General features: G+C 43.3%; 1 protein-coding gene across 2 annotated transcripts; it reads left to right on the forward strand.

Annotated features, from left to right (window-relative positions):
- xrcc5 (X-ray repair complementing defective repair in Chinese hamster cells 5) lies at positions 1-21437 on the forward strand. Of its 2 annotated transcripts, XM_048239947.1 has the most exons (22): positions 2-352; positions 847-883; positions 1628-1741; positions 2029-2212; positions 2682-2730; positions 2950-3072; positions 3715-3906; positions 4893-5007; positions 5855-5993; positions 6860-6972; positions 7511-7573; positions 10003-10140; positions 10455-10545; positions 11305-11435; positions 12602-12798; positions 15949-16036; positions 16228-16297; positions 16820-16929; positions 18177-18273; positions 19227-19294; positions 19964-20038; positions 21029-21437. In XM_048239947.1, the coding sequence occupies exons 2-22, from the start codon at positions 866-868 to the stop codon at positions 21041-21043; spliced, it is 2190 nt and encodes a 729-aa protein (XP_048095904.1). In that variant the 5' UTR covers positions 2-352; positions 847-865; the 3' UTR covers positions 21044-21437. The 2 variants fall into 2 exon arrangements, with proteins under 2 accessions (XP_048095902.1, XP_048095904.1); XM_048239945.1 differs by lacking the exon at positions 847-883 and having other exon boundaries at positions 1-352.

The following is a 21437-nucleotide window of genomic DNA, read 5'->3' on the forward strand; positions in this document are numbered from 1 at the left end:
CAAGGGCGGGCGAGAGAGCCTTCATTCGCCCCGTAATGAGTCATTTAACCATATACCGACTTAAGAGAGATAGTGCAGAAGATAATTAATTAACACGAAAACGTTGCCTGGTGTCCCTTTAAAGGAACTATTTTATAAGTAGTAATGCGGCACTATGTTTTCTTATGAAGCAGTGGATTGATACAGTTAGAGATGCATTGAGTGAACCTGTCCAGAAGTGAAAGTATCAGTGAATATTTTATGACTAATACTCCTGCATGGTTAGGCCTAGAAAACACAACAGCCGTTTCCTGTGGAGATAATAATGGCATCCCGGTATTTCAAGGGAATACTGCACGCAAAAAAACCTGAGGTAGGCTATTTTTTTTTGTAAGTGGAAAGCCACACCCTAAATATGTAGGCCAAGTGAATGGGTCATGCCTGGACTTCTGAACAGATCTAGTGTGCTCATATGGAAGTCCACTAGGACTGGGAGGACTATGCGTTGCCATTTATCCAAAAGAAATACAGAAGAGACACATGGTGTGCCATTCAGTGTGATCAGAATCAGAATTGGGTTACAAACTACATCAAAGACAACACATAAAGGGCAGTGTGATAGTGCAAACCACAATAATGTCCAACTGGGGTGTGTGAGGGATTGTTTATTTTCTCTAGGCTACTCGTTTCCTAATATACTTACAAATATCGACACTGCGTTCTTCCACGTGTTGTTTGTTTATTATTTATTGTTGATTAGAATGACATTTGATCAATTCTTGTTTTTGCTCTGACGAAACACCCTGCGCGTCTGTTGCATGGTACCCATGTCTACTGCGTTTGTTTGCTACCCGGACTCATAATAAGGTGGAACAGAGTGGGAGTCATGGCGCGAACAAGCAAGGTAGCGAATCTCTATTGTGCAAGTTATTGTGTTCTTTTGGCAAAGTAAACATAATTACGACTTGTCAGTTAAAGCATTAATTAAAGTACATGTTGACTACGATTACAAATAATCATTTGAGCTGATTTTGGTCAGTATATAACGTTACTGGCATGTTGACACATTCAATCCAGCAAGCTAGTCAGTTAATGATCTCATACTATACATATAATAGAGTCAGCTTCAAGGCATAAAAGTTTGTAAATTGCTGACATTTGTGGGAAAGGCAACCTTGCCATTATTACAGATGCTAAATATATTTTATCATGACTCATAGCTGCTTTCATCAACTTCCTTATATCCAAGCTCGCAGTCGAATGTGAGGTATCATTATTATTATTAGGGGTAGGCTACTACTGACGAGGTAGTTACCAAAATTACAATGATCAAAGGTATGGAGAATGATTTATTTGCATTGGTCCTATTCATCTGCCATGAAGTGAAATAACATCCCTCTCTGAGAGACGCTCCAGACTTCCTTTGGGAGAATTGGGACAGGCACAGGCATGTTCCGGGGTTTGTCTGCGCTGTAGACACCTAGTGGAGGAAAGGATTAATGGATGCAGTTTGACATTCACAACACAATCCGTTGAAATAAAATAAAATAAAATAAATTGAAACTGAACATATTTGATATTATTTTTTCTAAAATATTGTTTCACGCGTAAGTTGCAATTCTTTAAATGTCTTTCTTTCTTTCTTTAGTCAGCGCTTGTGCTCTGCATGGATGTTGGTTTCTCCATGAGCAATGCAGCCCCTGGTCATGAACCATCATTCGAGCAAGCCAAAAAAATCATTCAGAAATTTGTCCAACGACAGGTGTGTCTGCATACTTCTAAAAACACTTCTAGTTATTTTCTGTCAGACTATGTATGCTATATTTAGTGGATACCCTTCGGTTTAAACATCTAATTCAGAAGCATAGAGTAACCTTAACTTTAGAGCTTCATTGTGTTCTATCTTTTTGACAATATCGTGCAAACACATGCTATTTATTTATTTGCCTAGGATTATTTAATAAATGTCTTTTGTACATTGTGAATACAGAATGTGAATCAATCAATCAATCAATCAATCAATATCTTCTATGCAAATCACTCCTGTAGGTATTTGCAGAAACCAAGGATGAGCTTGGCTTGGTACTTTTTGGGACTGATCACACTAAAAACCCCCTGGCCACAGATAGCCAATATCAGAACATTGCCGTCCATCGACACCTTATGATCCCAGACTTTGAGCTGCTGGAGGAAATCCAAAATGACATACATCCAGGTTCTCAACAGGCAGACTGTATCCTTTTGGTTGATGTAGAGAATTTATGAAATTGTGATTATAGTTTTAAACTATAATGTTTTTGACTACTTATGTGACTCAAACTCTACCTATTCTGTAACACATGGATTCCTAACTCCTATTAAGGGCTGTTCACAACAAGAATGATAACGATAACAGCAAAAAATATCACTCCAGCTAATATGAATGACAATGTCCACACATAAACTATAACAACATGAGAATCGTTGGGGATCACTTTCAGAGTGGTTTTGAGAATGATAAAAAGCTGACAGCCGATCAGAATTCATCACATTTTAGCCATCACATCCATCAACACGAGGAGAGACTTTCCTTATTGTTAATCAGTGTGGGCGCTTTCATCACTATAGTTATCTTTATATTTATCGCTCCGGGTGTAAACGACCCTTTAGTCCTTTTACCAGCAATGGATGCTGTGTTGTTTCCTTTACAATGATTACTTCAGGGCTGGACGCCCTTGTGGTGTGTATGGACCTCCTGCAGAAGGAGACTCTGTAAGTAGCCACTGATATTAAAGACAGTTTTTCCCCAATGAATGACATAGATTGTTTATGTTTATGGTATTTTCCAGATGTTTTTGTCCAAAAGCGGCTTATATAACAATATCTGACCTGTACAAAGTGCCAGAACTATCATAAAGTGAGTTCACATACTACTGTAGCTTGCTATGCTATGCACTAATGCTAATGAAATGTCTAATTTTTGTCTGTTAGGGGGAAGAAGTGTGACCGGTTGAATATTGCCCTGCTGACTGACCTAAACTCACAGGTCAGCTCTGATCAACTGGACATCATTATTAGCAACCTGAAGCGGGCCGGTGTCACACTGCAGTTTTTGTGAGTAGCCTGTCTTGTGTTGTGCCAGTCAGTGACATACTGTAGCCAAGGCAATGCAAGTCTGTTTACAAAGCATAGTTCATACGGTGGTAACTCAAGCTGCTTAATTGAATAAGCAGATAAAAGAACAAAGAAACAAAGAGTAAGATAAATAAATACATTAAATTAAGATAAATACATTACATTAGTTAATTATTAGTTAATACAAGGACAGTTTAAGCTCTTGCAGAAAGGTTTTGTCATTTATAAGGTGTGCATTCTGTTTAGCAGGGAAATTTAAAAAAAACTATGTCAAACCATGAATCTTCCTTCAGTATATACGCTCAAATTGGGTGGTTTTTGACTGATAATGTTCTGTGAGTCTACTGTTACGCCTGGGATTTCCTATGCAAAGTGGAAAAGTTTTGTGCAATTCTGTACACGTCCCCCATCTCGGCAAGTGCCGGGTTCTTCAGGGCTCTTCCTGAGTCATCTGCCATTACGAGGCGCACAGCAGGGATCCGCTTCTGCAACCACTACTGCTACTGCTGCTGCTGTTGTGTTTAGTCTTCTTGTCCTTAGGGTCAGAACAGTGTGCTATCTTTACTCTGACTCACCTCGACTGCCCCACCACCCCTGTTCTTCCCCCCTGTTCTCTCCCAGCCTGCCTTTTCCTGCAGACGCTGCGGACGACCCTGGAGAGGGGGGGTCAGGTGGGGACGGACATGGGGCTGCCCGGAGACCCCCCCACGGGAAGGGGCTGTCGCGGGAACAGCAGAAGGGACTGGAGATGGTGCAGCAGATCATGAACTCGCTGGATGAGGAGAGCGACTTGGAGGAGGTGTACCCCTTCAGGTATGACCTTTGACTCCCCTTCTGGTGTGTCCCCCCTGAAAAGGGTATTGTATCTGAGAAGAAATGGTACCTCTTCAGGTGTAACATCTAAAAGTGGTGTACAAATTCAAATATGACCTGAAAAAGTATAGAGGTTTCGTTATGACCTGTAAAGAGAAGTAACCTTCACTTTTGGCCAAGGATGTTTCAAGAGGTTCACACATCTTTAGATGTTGTATGACATCTGACAGAGTTGTGACTGGGAGTGACTTCTGGAAGCTGACACAGACTGCAGTAACTGATGCATGATCTTAATTTTATTTTTCAGTTGCGCACATTTGAATTTTTTTATGTTAATGAAAACAATTGTTTTTTGCATGACTCTCTGGTTTAAAACAATGGTCTTTTTATTCAGGCTCTTCTAGATTTTGGAATTTCTTCTAGCACATTCCCCACCAAGTGAACAAATGAAACAGTATTTAAATAAATGAAATGCAGTGTATTCTCCATAGCGCAGAGATTACCGTTAATGAATTCATTGGGCTTGATATTGGGCTTTGTCCTTGCTGCCGAAGCAGATTCTACTTGGCTGGGCTCATAGAATTGCATCCACGCTATTAGTATAATTAAAAGAATTGGATAAAAAAAAATTGGATGTGCATTCATGTGTGGGGAGATTGCTCCCCCTTTTATGTTAGAAATACACTCCAAATAGAACCCTCTTAAATAAATAAGTTAACGTAATAGCATATTAAGTGATTTAATTTTATACATTAGTCTCGAAGAATGCAGTCAGTCAGTCAAGAATGGCGTCAAGTTATAAGATACATTTCTGAGAATGCCCTCCTTCTGACTTTGTCAGAAGTTGCAGTGACCAGAGTGCTGGATCTCACTGCATTCACAGTTGACTCTTATTTTTTCGACGTGGCTGAGTGTGTGTACTGTATGTGATGTATAGACTCGAGTGTTTATACTGCTGTTGTTGCTGTTGCTGTTGTGGGGTGCAGTGATGCCATTGAGAAGCTGTCCATCTTCAAGCGCATTGAGAGGAGGCCTATGGCTTGGCCCTGCACGCTCACCATAGGCAGCTCCCTGGCCATCCGCATCGTCGGCTACAAAGCAGTGAGTGCAGCAGTGTAATCCTGACAATGAGTGTATTTGGGAACATTAAAATAAAAGTACCATTACTGAAAGTCCTAGTATGTTTAGTATGATTATTTACTAGGAAATAATTTCTATACGAGTAATACTGGTAATATAAAATATATATATTTTTTTGTTTTCAATGTAATGCATATAATCATTTGGCAATAAGTGTATCTGACATTATCTCTTGATGTTTGTTTTATAAATAAACGTGACATGATGTAACAATGAAATGCTTGTAAATTACAGTATAATTTAGGGAATTCTCATGAATCAATAGACCTTTCACACAACTTCCGTATTTGTGACGATACGTAATCGTCGCAGTAATCTTCTTCCTCACCAGCAGACTATAATGCTTTAGTAAGGCAGCCTATTTCCTCTACACTATACATACATAATGTCTAAGTGGAGACGTTGTCTAAGTGGTATAACTATGATTTGTCATTCTAGTTAACAGTTCAGTAACAGTTAGCCTGATACAAATTCCTTGTGGAAAAATTTGTACCCTTTATTGATTTTTTTTTGTTTTGTTTTGTTATGTTTTGTTTTGTTTTTTGTTTTTTGGTGATGGATTTTTCCTCCACGAGTCTCCACGTCAACAAATGTAATATCTGGCAAATCCGTTAGCGAAATTGTGTACGTAGACTCTGATCCATTTTCTCTCGCCCAGGTATGTTTTTTTTTCTGATTTGTTGACGCTTGACAGGAACTCCGCTTCCACAACGCTGACGTATTTCCGGTTGTGTTTTGTGTGAAAGGTCTATTGGATGCAAAGCAATTCTGAACATGAATAGTGCACTCACCCCTGCCCTTTGCACAGGTCACAGAGGAGAAGGTCAAAAAAACTTGGACCGTGGTGGACGCCCAATCCAGCCGGCGAGATGACGTGAAAAGGGAGACCGTCTACTGTCTCCATGACGACAATGAAACAGAGGTGCAGAAGGAGGACACCATACAGGGTGAGACACAGGAGGCGTGGAGTATAGATATTAGTAAGCTAGATACCGAATTGTCCATTGAGTTCTATTAGATGGCATGCGTGAACATGGTCGCTATATTGCTGGGGGCCTTACTGTCACATGTTTTTCCACTGGCCTCCAGTGATTGTTGCCCCCACCAAAATGGCGGCGCTATTTACCTACGTTCTGGAGCTCAACCGGTATCTATGGCGTGGAGCATGTTGGGCTTAGCAACAAGCTACAAGAACTAGCCTTTACCTGCTGGATTTAGCAGCATGCTACAGGAACTAGTCTTTACCTGCTGGGTTTAGCAGCATTCTAAAAGAACTAGCCTTTACCTGCTCGGGTTAGCAGCACGATACAGGAACTGGTATGGGTGTTATATATAGGTGTCCTACACTGCTGCACTTGAATTAGTGGGGGAAACACTAACACACTAAAAAATGAAATCGATCTTGTATTATAAAATGTTGATTTTCCCCATCATAAAATAAGGGTGTTCTAATTAGTTTTGATTTGATTTGATTGTTTTGTTGTTATGATTTGAAAGTTAACCTAGATTTACAGTTGACAAGCAATGCATCCCAAAGAACAGACACTGGACGAGTTCCCCTGCTGACTGAGCTTTAATATCCCAACTGGCAGCCGATGCAGAGATTATTTCTGAAAGCCTTCACATGCAACCCAGCAGAGAAGCACATGGTGGACCACTGCCTAGCGGTGTGGTCTGGCCCCAGGGCTATGTGGACTTATGGTGAAGTGTTTCTCCCCACTGTTTTCAAACTGTCAGTGGGAGGGACAGAAGTTTACGGTTTGTTGTTCCTTTTTGTTGTTATTACCCCCCACGGCCACCCCCCACCCATCAGGGTTCCGATATGGCAGCGACATTGTTCCTTTCTCCAAGGTGGATCAGGAACAGATGAAGTACAAGTCAGACGGAAAGTGCTTTGCTGTTCTGGGCTTCACCAAACAGAGTATGGTGAGTGTCGGCCACTAGGTGGAGCTCTTCCTTAAACAGCAGCCTCTGGAGAGTCTAATCTAGCAGAAATTCATTCTTTATGGATATCAGTAGTGTAATCAGTTCAGCTCTGAGGTTGACTGTGATTCTTCGTCTCGTGTAATTTCAGGTGTGCTAAGGTATTATATTTTTGTGTGATGTATGTAGATATGTATGTATGTATGATTTGCAGTGGTAGATGGCAATTTTGAATCAAAATTGATCGCATTGATTGCTCCCCAATATTTAAAAAGTCTTTATTAGTCAGAAATAGGAGAAAATAATGTTTTCACAGTTGTTAGACGGCTGAATTTGGGTTTATAAAAAGAGCATTGACTTAACAGGACAGGCCATTTTAATGAGTTGGACTCTCTGCCGTGTGATGTGTGGGCCCTCTGTAGAGAGTTTTTGTCATGATGACCGTTTGCCTGTTCCTCCCTGTGCCTGTTTTTCCCTGTTTGTCCTCTGTTTGAAAGAATCTCATTTGTACTGACTCGTATTGGCATCCCTCTTTGTGCAGATTAATCGCCATCATTTCATGGGCAGTCAGGCCATCAAAGTGTTCGCCCCCAAGGATGATGAGGTGAGTACACAAATCAATGAAAAAGAACCTTCCAGAACTTTCCTGTTTACTTCATGGAAAAACTTGCCCACGTTGAAAAACTCGAATCAAAGGGGCTTATGTAAGAACACCTCAGGCCCCAATTAAAATGGGCGGGGAAGTGCAAAGTTGAATTAAAATCTGATTTAAGAACAAAGCAACCATTATAAAATAGCCAAGTCTAAGCCACCATTGTAAAATAGCTAAATCTAAACAACCATTATACTATAGCCAAATCTAAACAACCATTATGAACTAGCCAAGTCTAAATAACCATTATAAAATAGCCAAGTCTAAATAACCATTATAAAATAGCCAAGTCTAAATAACCATTTTAAAATAGCCAAATCTATTAGCCAATTTAATGCTGTGAGCAGTATCAGAAGTGGACCATTGGTGGGTCAGCTCCGTGCACCCATTTGATGAATGCCCCCGGCCTCCCCAGTCCCATCACACTGTCGTCCTCACGCTGTGATAGTGGATCAGTTGTATTGCCCCCCCTTTAATAACACTTGGCTTGAGCAATTCTGTGTTTATGACATTTTGATAGAAATTTTATAGCATTATAGGTCCCAAGTGATGCTCTTGTATGTGCGTAACACACATACGCACACAGACACGCGCACACACACACACACACACACACACACACAGACACACACACACCCATCTAGGGCTGAAACGATTCATCGAGTTACTCGAATAACTCGATTACAAAAATTACTCGAGGCAAAATTAAATTAAAATAAATTCCTATGACGCGCACTATACGCGCAGGGATCTGATTGTTCCACACGGACCGTTGTTCAGGAAGCACACCACTAGCGTGTGAATTGTGATACATTCTGAATTTAGCTGGCGCGATGGCAGAGTCAAGAATATGGCCATAAATGGCAGAGAATGTCTAATTTTTTTAAGTAAAGTTTTGGGATCATTACATACTCAAAAAGGAAAAGAACAAGCATATGAACCAAAAATATCCACTCCATGCTGTTTCATCAAGCCTCAATAAAGTAGTCTATCTATCAATCTATCTCGCCCATCTATCATCTATCTACGCAGCCTATAACCTACATTGATGTTGGCTGATTTTAATCACATACTGTATTTGTAGCGATGTCGTGATATAATGTTTAGCTTTGATGTTTTTAAGTAGTAGGCCTAAACTTTTTCACGTTCAATTGTAAGACAGTATGCCTAAAAAAGAACCCCTTCTTATACACACATGCATGCACCCTCATCTTCCCTCACGCACCGCACACGTGCGCACACAAACACACAGGTTGCTAGGTTACCATAGCAAATAAGCTCACCCCAGAAACTATTTTTTAGTAGCCTAATGGTAAGATGATTTGTTAGTAGCCTAATGGTAAATGCTGCAGGTGTAGAAATCTACATAAAACAGATATTTACTTTGATGTCAGGTCTAGATTACAGCATGAAACTTGTTGTGCATATTAATACATTAAATTGCTTTCCCTCTTCTCCCTCCCAGCACTTCACAACATAATATGGACAGCTTTGTTCACCCAGCTAAGTCATGCACAAGAGGCTGCAATTTTACAGACAGCATTTTGAACATTATTATATTGTTGGCACTGGCACTTACTGGCACTAAATGGGTAAATTGCAATAAAAGGGCTTAGTTTTGGAGCCAAATGTTGGAGTTAAAATAATACCTAAAAAAAAATGTATCCGATTAATCGATCGATAAAGTGCTAGATTAATCGATTACAAAAAGAATCGATAGCTGCAGCCCTACACCAATCATCTGTGAGTGATCATGTCTGTTGACTGCAAGCCGGTGTTAAGGTGACTGACACCATCATATGCCATCTCGGCGCGCTGGAGTTGATGCCCCTGGACAGCCTTTGTCACAGTGTGACGCGGAGGACATCCGCAGTGACATATTTATGACCCTGTGATGCCAGTGTTATGGCTGAGGCTTCAGCCAAGTGTCACCTTGTCAGTGGCAGCAGTATGCCCCTGCATTTAAACTCTCCGTCATCTCTGAGGGAATGTAATGTGCACCGACTGGCTCTATACGAGGGAAGCAAAGTGGCTCAGAGGCCATACACTCCCATCAATATAGCTTCTGGAGCACTGAGCGATGGCTGGAATTTGATTGGCTGTTGAACTCAAATATCAACATCCTTTCACCAGAATTACAGACTGTACCTTTTAAACTTTAAACACCCTGTACCTTTTAGAACCTTTTGGGCTTTTTGCCTTTATTCAGACAGGACAGTGAAGAATGGTAGAGAGAGATAGGGAGAGAGATTGGGAAATGGCCGCGGGTACGGATTCGAACCCGGGGCCTCATGGGCACATAGACCCGAATGTGATATGGATGCCTCAGCCACTTGTGCCACAGCTGACCAGGTGACTGACACCTGTGTGTCTCCTTCCAGCACGCCGGCGTGGCCCTGTCCGCCCTGATCCGCGCACTGGACAGCCTGGACATGGTCGCCATCGTCAGGTACGCCTACGATCGCCGTAGCAACCCCCAGGTGGGCGCTGCCTTCCCCTGCGTCAAGGAAAAATATGAGGTGAGTGAATGTGTGCCTGCCTGTGTGTGTGTGTGTGTGTGTGTGTGTGTGTGTGTGTCTGCCTGCCTGCCTGCCTGCCTGCCTGTCTGTGTGTGTGTGTGTGTGTGTGTGTGTGTGTGTGTGTGAAATGTGCATGAAATGCTGAACACCCAAACATGTGGAGAGGGTGGCCCTAATCTTCACATCTGGCAAAAATGTTCTGGCCTCTATTCTTCTCCTCTCCCACAGAAGATCAATGGGAAGTGCCATGAAACTGTTTCTGTATTTCTTATCTGTTTACTTTTGGATTTGTTTTGTTGTGGCTTTCCTGTCAGTGCCTCATCTACGTCCAGCTGCCCTACATGGAGGATCTGAGGCAGTTCTCCTTTGCGTCGTTGGAGAACAACAAGAAATTTGCACCCTCGGGTATGATTTTGCCCCCCCCCCCCACCACCTCCACCACCTCCAACGCCCACCGCGAGGGGGGGGGTCCATTCATCTGGTCTCTGGTGCTGTAAACACAGCAGTGCCATTGTTGTTGTTTTTGTTCCACCTCTCAGGGGCTGCCTGCTTCCAGGAGGGAGAGAGCTGCCCAGATTGTTTGGAGGGTTTTATCCAGTTGGTTCTAATTTAGCGCTCTCAAAGCAAGTGTTCGCCGTGGAGAGGCGTAATTGCTTTTAACCGGTCAATTAAGCACTTGAGCAACCACTGATGAGAGCAGGCTGACACTGTAGTCGTCTAAGGATGATTCTGTGGAAGCTGACAGTGTAGTCGTGTAAGGACGGCCATGCTGCTAGCAGTGTGGCTCTGCAGGCCAGCTTGGGACAGCAAGGCCTCTTTAATGTTTCTGTTGACTGGGCTAACTCTCTCTCTTGGGGCTCTGTGTCTCCCCCTGTTCTATTTCTCTCTCTCTCTCTGTGCCTTTGTCTTCTCTCTGTGCCTTTTTATCTTTATATCTCGCTATCTCTGTTCTTCTTTGTCTGTCTCTCTCACACTCACTCTCACACTCACTATCTCTGTCCTTGTTTTCATTTTGTCTGTCTGTCCGTCTGTCTCTCTCTCTCTCTCTCTCTCTCTCTCTCACTGGCTCTCTCAATCTGATTTATCTCTCTGTGTGTCTGTCTCCCTCTGTCACCCTCACCCTCTCTCCTGGACTGTGTGTGTGTGTGTGTGTGTGCCCCCCAGAGGAGCAGCTGTCTGCGGTGGACTCCTTCATCGACTCCATGATGCTGGTGGTGGAGACTGAGGACGGGGAGGTGGAGGATCTGTTCAAAGTCAACCACATTCCCAACCCACAGTTCCAGAGACTCTTCCAGGTGATTACAACAAATCATGAACTGATCTCCAGTGTCAGGAGCCATTGAAGCAAGAATCCCCAAGAGGCTGTTTTAAGCCAAGGGAAAGACCCTGCTGACCAGAGCCAACATTTCACAGCTGCTTTCACTATTAAATTCTCTGTGAGACTTAGTTTTACAGTGTTTTAATATTTCTAATGTGTGTGTGTGTGCAGTCCCGGCGGCATGGGGGGGCCAGGCCAGTCCTGGAAGTCATCTGTGCCCGCCCGCCCTGGACGAGCTTGGCTGCTCCAACCAACCCCAATCCCATAGATTGATTTTGAACACTTATTAAATGTAGGCCTATATTATACTTTTGTCAAACTAGCAAGTAGCAACTAAAACTTGTAAAATCTGTATTATTCCGTAGCTAATCAATCAGGAACATTAGGTAAGCCCATCACCTAAATGGAGAGGAGGTTACGTGGCGCAGTCTACTTCACTTCTGCACTAACCCCTGTCATCCGATGACAAACATAGCTTATCGGCTCACAGGTAGGCTATATCTCATATCGTAGTTAGTAGAAGTAGGCCTGTTTTTTTCTTCTGACCTAGTCGGAGAACAGGGAGCTTGTTACCACTCCAGGGCCGAAGTTATCCGTAACTTCGGGGCTAACTCCCTAACACTCTATCTGAAAGTGGTTAGCAAATGAACGAGGATTTTGGTTTTATCTGCGGATTTATTTTTGCATTATTTTGAATATGACTAGCTCCAGTCTCAACAGCATGTCTACTTTTTCCACACGCATCTCAGTTCTAACACACATATCCCCTCTCGCTTTCTCCATCCCTGCGCAGGGGCTCTCTTAAAGGAGCTGCACCATTTTACATCTACATTTTCATATTAGAATGTTTTGTCAAGTGTAAGCTTAAACTACCGTGATCAATTGAAGTTCCCGTGCCCCCCCTGGAAAGGTGTAATGCCCGTCCGTGAATTTGTGTCTGCCGCCGGGTCTGTGTGTGTGTGTGTGTCTGTGTGTGTGTGTCTCTGTGTGTGTTTGTGTGTGTGTGTGTGGCGGGTGCTACCACTCTCCTATAAAGAAGACATCACACAGCTATCTAACTAGCATGAAATTCCCATTTGTTTGAGTTCATTAGCTGACTGTATTTACACTGATGGAAAATGCTCCCTTTTCCCTCGCCCTCAGTGTTTGCACCAGCGGGGGGTGGACCCCAAGGCCCCCCTGCCCCCCATGGAGCCGTGGCTGAAGAGGACCCTGGAGCGACCCCAGGCCCTGGAGGCGCGCTGCCACGCTCCTCTGCAGGAGGTCAAGAGGAGGTTCCCGCTGAAGGAGGTGGTGCGCAAGAAGGAGCAGAAGACCAGCGCAGACGTGTTCGGGAACGGGTGAGAACCAGGGCTGTAGCGCAGACGTGTTCGGGAACGGGTGAGAACCAGGGCTGTAGCGCAGAGAACGGGTGAGAACCAGGGCTGTAGCGCAGAGTTCTGTAGCGCAGAGAACGGTTGAGAACCAGGGCTTTAGCGCAGACGTGTTTGGGAACGGGTGAGAACCAGGGCTGTAGCGCAGAGAACGAATGAGAACCAGGGCTGTAGCACAGAGAACGGGTGAGAACCAGGGCTGTAGCGCCGACGTGTTTGGTAATGAATGAGAACCAGGGCTGTAGCGCAGACGTGTTTGGAAACGCGTGAGAAGAGAACCGGGGCTTTGTTGGAAGCAGCACTAAGAAGTTTTAGTTGAAAACTTTGTAGCTAACTACGTAAAAGGTTATGTTTAAATTAGCAATATTCCGTTTGCGTAGCATCTGCTGCAACAATCAGGGGTGTGATTCTTCCGTTTTTAAACGGAATTCCGTTTTTTTCTCCTTGAAAATGAGACCCACGCAATTCGTATAGATCCGCTGAGATTTATTTTTAAGGGGGGGGTCCTGTCGGTCAGAGGTAGGCTATTCTGTATATCACAGGCCATTATGTAGGCTATAACAGGCCGCCGACAATGATGATGGGTTTTGTGCTTCACATCTTTCCGAATATCACGCCGCAAGTAGTGTATTCCGTTTACTAGTTGATTTAATTGAAAGTGAAAGTAGATGGGTTGATCAGCTGCGTTCTGAAGAATGCTTGATTCAAGTTCAGTGTGTGTGGTGAACTAGTTTCTCAGCAGAAGCCATGAAACGGTAAAGGTCAACAAATTGATTTAAAAAGACATCATGTATGAACTTCTTTTTTTTCTCGTTTTGGCTTTGCATCGGGTTCGCTGTCAGAATTTTCCGATAATGAATTTTAATTTCTGCGCGTGTAAGCTGTGTTTGAAGTTAGCTGTGACAGACTAGCCTAACCTTACAAGTTTTTATAGTTTTAACCACAAAGCCTGTCTACCTTAGGCCTACTACATTGTTTAGTGAACACCTTGTCATTTCGCGTTTGTCCAGCCGTTCACATCCGTGAACTCTGCGCCCCTTGTCTAAAAGATATTTCGGGATGCCATCTCACCATGAGAAAACGTAACCTTATGGTGACCGTGCTAAGAGATCAAAGCCTTGGCATACTTAGTCAATATTGGTTTTGCACATAATATTGAGCTGAATATTTAGTGTAAATAGCCTACTGTAGCATTGTGCTGATAGATAAAAAGTCGCCAATTTAAAGGCGCAGTCCGCATTTTAACCCTAGCTCTCCATTTAGTGTGTGCGCTTGTAAAACTAGTGTTGTAGCTGCTTAGCCTACACAATCCTGGTGCAGTAGCTTAAAACAGAGCCTACTATTTATTTTAGGAGGAGAGGTGTAGGACATACAGTGTTACTTTGGGAGGAGAGGAATCGATGTAATTTGATTCTCTTTGGAACTGAAATATCAACAACCTTCAAGTTGCAACCTCTTCACAATCAGCATCAGTATCAGTAGGCCTATCACATGATTCACTATTTTGTAAATAGGCCCAGAGGACTGTTAGGGGGCAGGCTATATATTATCATCAAGTAGGCCTATAGTAAATAATTTAGTCAACATTTTAACTCAATGTTGGTTTAAGTTATAAATAAAACATGTTATAAATGGAAAAAATCCATGGTTCTGCATCACTGTTGGCAAAATGATCATGATGGCCTATATATTTCAGCCATATTTGGTTTACTTTTGTGTAGGCCTAGGCTACATTGCTCTATTATAAATTACCGGTAGTTTGCTTTAGGCCTTATAGGCTAAATATGCTATAAAGTTTGAAATATATGTATCTCAATGTATCAATAGTTCCCATAAAAGTCATCAGATGTCATCATTTAAGGGTTATTTTTCCAAATTTTCTTCCGGGGGGGCATGCCCCCGGACCCCCCTAGTATTTGGCCCAAACATATTTTGGGGGGGAAGGGGGTTTGTCACTCCGTGCTACGTATATTTTCGTTTTTTTTTTGTACCTTTGCCAATCACACCCCTGAACAATTAGCCACTATAAAAGATGGAAGTAGCTACACCAGATGAGATAGCGGCGTGTACGTTCGGAAAAAAAAGGCCAGTCTTTTAAAATGGATTTTATGCGTCGCGAACGGAACGCTTCAGTTACGCGCCTGGTGTAGCTCATACCTAAGAAGATTTGGTCTAAAATTAGCAGGCTAACTAGCTAATTGGTTATATTTAAAGTTTGGGTAGAAAACTGGGGGTGTAACTAATTAAAAGGCATTTGGAAACACTACCAACAACCTAATTGTCGCTGATAATCTTACTAACATAGTTTCTTTTCAGTGTCAATTTCATGCTGTGAAAACATTTTTGTGGGGTGTTCTGTCCTGTTATGTCCACAGAACTACAAACTAAGACAGCCAGCGTGAAGGACAGATGTGTTTCTGTTCTTCACATAACCATATAATACCGTCAAAATGAGTTTGAAGAGGCCAAAATTAGTTGCCTATTAAAACAAAACTCAACTGTTGCGTGACGTCGCTTTAAGACCCCCATAAGATCTGCTTAGAGATCTTGAGACCTTAAGCACCTAATATAACGTAACACCATTTCAGGGCGCATGAGTGGCTTCTGAGGAATGGTGTTGGGGTGGGTGTGTGCGTAGGGTTTAGTGAAACCATTTTGTAACCTTTTTCAGGAAGTAGCCTAGGAGTCGGTTTTCAGTCATAAATTATCAGCATTTGGGGAACTGGTGTGGGGGCTTGTTGGAAAGCCTCTGGAACGGGTCTGCCGGAAAGAAAGTGGGTTCTAGGGGAACGGGCTAATGAGTTGTGGGCTGTGGGAATAGGGCTGCCCCCCTGGGAGCCCACTGTAGGAATGCGCACCTGGTCTCCATCTTCAGACTGTCTTGGGCGGCAAGACTGGAACTAGCAGCCTGTGAAAAGGTCTTTGTTTTACCCTGTGACCTTATTCTTTATGAGGGTCATTTGGCTGATGTTTTGGATGCAGCTTCTAAATGTGGGCTGTTGCTCATCCCTGATACAGAGCAATAGCTGGGGGTGCATAGAGTTTGTATGTTTAATAATGTCCTCAATGTCATTTTGTTTTTGTTTTGTTTTCTGTGCATCGGTTGTTGTTTTGCAGGAAGGAAGAACCAGATGCTAAGAAGGCCAAAGTGGATGAGGAGGAAGAGTACAATCTGGCGCACATCTCGGAAGGAAACATCACATCTGTAAGTCAGGGGATTTATGACCGTGTAAACACATATGCACCCTAAAAACATGTTTGTTAGAACATATGTATAACATATGTGTTTGTTGTAACATGCAGTATATAATTACATTGTCATGTGTTTTACATATTATACAGGTATATTGTCATAGTGAAAAAGGCAAAATCTAAATAAGATTTTTACTTTTTCAGGTGGGAAGTGTGGATCCTGTTAAAGATTTCCGTGCACTTATTCGCCAGAAGACCCTCTCCTTCGGGGAAGGTGAGAATGCATTTCATTGTGATCGTGACCTTGTGACCTGTAGAATTGTATGATCTCATTGCGATAGGGTTGCACAGTTAATTGATGTTTCATAGAAATTGCAATTTGAACTGATGCAATTTGCTAATTACAGAGGCTGCAATTAATCAAATTAAGTCCTCTTGTATGATTGTATACCTGTTGCTGTGTGCCTAGTGTTTTAGGTTAGCAGCAGTGAAAAAGTCATAGGTCCAGTCCCCAAGCAGCACACACATTACTTGTGTACTCCTGTACCTACATATGTTTGATGGGTTATACATTAATACTTTAATCAACCGATTTCTAAATCCATACTGATTTGATTCTCTATTGAGAGTGTGTGTGTGTGTTTGTGTGATGTTTGTGTGTTTATTGATCATGTGTGAGGATTGTTTGTAACACTTGAGTATGTAACCCTGTGTATGTAGTCTCCTTGAGCCCATGTGACCCTCTCTTCCTCTTCCTCTTCCTCTTCTTCTCTTCTGCGCTGTCTCCTCTTTACAGTCTGCCAGCAGCTGATCCTCAGAATAGAGCAGTTACTGGGAAACAAGGGCACACCCTACTATATGAAAGCCATCACCTGCATCCTGGCCTTCAGGGAGCAGTCCGTCAAGGTCAGCCAATGCCCATGGGCAGACACGCCAGGGGAGCGCACACAGCGACCAGTAACTACTGATCAGTAGTTAGACCAGTCAGCCGTACAAAGACTAACTGGTACTAGTAACTCACTGACCAGTAGTTAGACCAGTTAGGTGGTACAAGGACTTACTGGGACAAGTGACTCGCCGACCAGTACTTGGACCAGCTGTCAGAAAATGACATGGATCAACCAGTCTTTAGTACGACTAGTTGTTTTTGAGATTTACAGGGACCTGCTGTTGACCAATCAGCTGTCAAAGTCATCATAGAGACTTATAGGAACCAGCCACTGACCAATGAGCAGTTAGATCAGTCACCACAGAGACTCACAGAAACCAGCCTCTGACAAATCAGCAGTTAGACCAGTCGCCACAGTGACCTACCAATTTCCTACCATTCCAGCCATTCCTTCACAGCCAGGAATGAAACAGTGGTTGTGGCACCATTACACCAGTATTTATGCCATTTAGACCAGGCCGTCATCATCACAGACACGGTAGGACCACAGACTCCAGACAGCCTGAGCTGCATTGCCTGAACAGAGGCATGAGGACTAACACTGAATAAGCAGTCGTACTATAGTCCTCCTGCTGCTTAAAACTCCTCTTGTATTTGACTTGAGAGTTTGGCATAGGGTAGCTGATGAGAGAATGAAGTATTTAGAGTTACGTTGCCAGTGTTCCTCGTCAAATCCCCAAACGTAGGTCCGATCCTCCAACCTGACCACTGGCTGAATTCTGTTAAAACCACATCTGATTGTCACAAGGGTGAAGGATCCAGGCTTCCTGGAGCTATAGAGGAGCTCATATTCCTCTGTTGGCAAAGGGAGATATTAGACTGAGTTTAGCGGTAGGGCCCCGTGCCGTAACAACAGGGCATTTGACAGCTCGAATAGGGAGCCACTACTGAAAGGCATGTTAAGAAGCACTCTTAAAGGAGCAGAAGCAGTGGCTTTTATGTGTTCAAGTTAATGGAACAGACAAGTAAATGTTCCCTTTGAAAGCAATCATTTGGTGGCAAAGTGGCAAGATTCATTTTAGAGTATTAAAGCAGCTCATGTTTTGTAGAAAGATTTTGAACTCAGAAGCACAAAGCACACGCTGGCAAAGATCTACCGGTATTTGTTAGAAGCGAGAAAGGGGGAAACTCAAGACTTGTGTGTGTGTGTGTCTGTGTGTGTTTGTGTGTGTGTGTGTGCTTGTGTTCTTGTGTTTCTTGGCAGGCTGCGAACGCTGAACTCTTCAACAGCTACATGCAGTCCCTGAAGAGAAGTATTCCAGACCGAGGCCTCCAGGAATTCTGGGATTTGGTCTGTTCAGGTGGGACACAGGGACAGTAAGGCACCGTCTGTCTTTCTGCTGGTCTGAGAAAGTGATCAGGAGCCTCTCCACTCTATCCCTGCAGCTCAGCATTTAGAATGCTTTAGAACAGGGGTCTGTCCACAGGAAGCTAGAGGTCCTACTCAGTGCACGCATTCAGAAAATTGCATTTAAATGAAAGTCTGTGGTTTAACAGAACAAGGCTGTCAGTGTGTAAGTGTAAGTGTACTGTTTCAGTGTTCGGTCTTACAGACGGACTACACCAGGCACGCAACTGAAGCGTTCCGTTCACGGAGCGTAAAAATAATTTGACAGAAGTTGTCAATTTTTTTTCCGAATGTACACACCGCTCTTGCGTCTTGTGTAGCCAGCTCTATTGAGTAAAAGTTAAGTGAAGTTATACTTTTTTGTCCTGTAGGGAAATTTGCCCTCTGCATTTTACCCATCCAGGGGTAGTGTACACACACACACACACACACACACACATACTAGTGTAAGCTAGTGTACACACACACACACACACACACACACACACACACACACACATACTAGTGTAAGCTAGTGTACACACACACACACACACACACATACTAGTGTAAGCTAGTGTACACACACACACACACACACACACACACATACTAGTGTAAGCTAGTGTACACACACACACACACATACTAGTGTAAGCTAGTGCACACACACACACACATACTAGTGTAAGCTAGTGTACACACACATACTAGTGTAAGCTAGCATACGCTTAGTGAACAGAACACTTCCGTTTTCAGTACATGCCCAGTGTAACCTCCTTGTAAGTATAGAGTTTGGTTGTCAGGCTGTTACTGCCCATATTGCCCCAGACTGTTGGAGGGATTTGGGCCAGATGTGGCTGTGCTCTGGCGTGGAGTCGGCTGTGGTCTTGAGTGCTACATACTGTATGTGTTGTTTTTGTCCAGATCGGCTGACGGTGATCAGCAAAGATGAAGTGGACGGGAGCGCAGTGAGCAAGCAGGAGGCTGACCAGGTCTGGCGGGGTTTCTTTGTTTTCTTTCGGCTGTTATGTAACAGTGGTCTCCATTCTCATATTACTTATGTGCAGGAGTGCTGACTCACACACACACACACACACACATACACACACACACACACACGCACACATGCACTCACACACACACACACACACACACACACACACACACACACATGCACGCACACACTAGAATGTGGTCAAACTCACACACACACAGACAAACAGACGTGGGTTTCTCCTTCTACCCAATCCAGACATCTGGCTTGAGTTGCTTGAGGAACAAGGCCAAGAGCTACTTCCCTGGAACTCCTCGAATCTGTAGCACATTTAGACTTGTAGGTCACCACTGCATCGATTGGTTCTGTTCCATCGATTCCAGACAGAACTTTCATAATGCAATTCTGATTCCATGAGTCTTTTGTTTTTGGAAAATAGAATTCTTAGAACTACTCTAGAATGATCGTCATCATACCAGCCAGACACATGCACACACACACACACACACACAGGAAATAGATTTGGGTTTTTTCTTCGCCAAACTCCAACCTAAACTGGGAAGGGATTTTTAGAACTCCTTTAGTAACACCCTCACACACACACACACACACACACACACACACACACACACAGTGATAATGATCAATGCCAATCCCTTATCTTCAGTTCCTACTGATGGAGGAGAAGAAGGAGGAAGTAGAGGCCCCTCCAGCGGACGACATGGGAGACGTGGACGATCTGGTGAGTGCATTCCTTCGTCATCTCTCACCACCCTACACACACACACACACACACACACACAAACACACATCATCTCCACCCCCCTACATCACTGGGCAGCACTGACTCAAACATGAGCCAGTCAATGAAGAAATCATTACAATAATGATATTATCATGTAACTCAACATCACAAAACATCATTAGACAGTATCCAGACACAATACAATATTGATAGCAGAGCACATTTGTCAAGACCCATTTGACCATTCCATTTCAGAGGTCAGGGACACTCTTATAATTGACTGGGGTCACTTCTGAAAGCTTAGCTCTGGTAGACTATATCGGGTTTGTTTGTGCATGACTCCATCAGTTCAGAAAAAAGCTTGGCTGTTCCCTGGCTAACCTCTCAGGAAGTTGAGTGGAGTTCTTTAGAATGGGAAGGTCTTTTTGGAAATGGATTGTTTTCTTTCTTGTGTAGAACTTTTTGTCGTTGATACTGTTTTTAAAATGAGCAGAAGGGGGAGAAGAGAGATGTGTTGATTAATTAGTTTAAGGATTAGAGTCTCTTCAACTTTGAATTCTGAGCTGACCTTGCATCTGACCTCCAGGGCCCCCCTAAGGAAAGCCATTCCAGAGCAAACAAAAAGCGATGAGATTTCTGGACAGCGGTGACAGCCACACACACACACACACACACACACACACACACACACCAGGCTCTCTTGGGATTCTGGCCCAGCCTCTGATTAGTGCTGAAAGTCTTCCTCCGTATTCCAAGGTTAAGGGCACCAAATATAGAGCGCTGCAGTGAGGGCGCCGGGGTCAGAGCACAGCTTGTCTCTGGTCAGACCCACGGCGTGAACTCTCGTTATTAGTCTTCCGTGAAACCTAAACACAAGACTGGACACGAGATGCACTTTGATCTGGGAGCACAGCCAGGCGCAGCGTAATGATGATAATTAATTATCCGATCCGACTCCTAATGTCTAGTCTTTAATCTCCTCAACAGCTGGACATGATGTGAGTCATTGGCTAGCAGACTTTGGAGACGGGAGTCTACAACACACAAACAGGAGACACGAGTCGACAGTGTGCCTTCAACAGCAAGACTGCTGCACATTCAGTACTGTACTGTTCCAAGGGAGCACTGCTCGTTGGTATGAAGGGGGCTAAAACATGTAGTTATTCTCGTTGATTTATCTTTTTGGATTCCGTTATAGCTGTAAAACTGACAAAATGTACTTTTTAATGTGTGTTTGGCATTTTATAATAATGAGTTATCTGATGACTCCTCCTAACGTCTTGTTATCTCTTGTTGATTTATCTCTTTGGGCTCTGTTATAAATGTAAAACCGACTAAATGTACTTTTATGCAGGTTTGTCATGTTATAATAATGTAATAAAGCTGACTGACTGGA

This window comes from Alosa alosa, chromosome 3 (genome assembly GCF_017589495.1).
Source record: "Alosa alosa isolate M-15738 ecotype Scorff River chromosome 3, AALO_Geno_1.1, whole genome shotgun sequence".
NCBI lineage: Eukaryota > Metazoa > Chordata > Actinopteri > Clupeiformes > Clupeidae > Alosa > Alosa alosa.

Coding starts and splice junctions, on each gene's coding strand:
- xrcc5 (XM_048239945.1), top strand. CDS start 305: ATGGCATCCCGGTATTTCAAGGGAATACTGCACGCAAAAAAACCTGAG. Junction 10,546..11,304: donor CAAGAAATTTGCACCCTCGG/GTATGATTTTGC, acceptor TGTGCCCCCCAG/AGGAGCAGCTGTCTGCGGTG. Junction 19,295..19,963: donor GCAAGCAGGAGGCTGACCAG/GTCTGGCGGGGT, acceptor CCTTATCTTCAG/TTCCTACTGATGGAGGAGAA.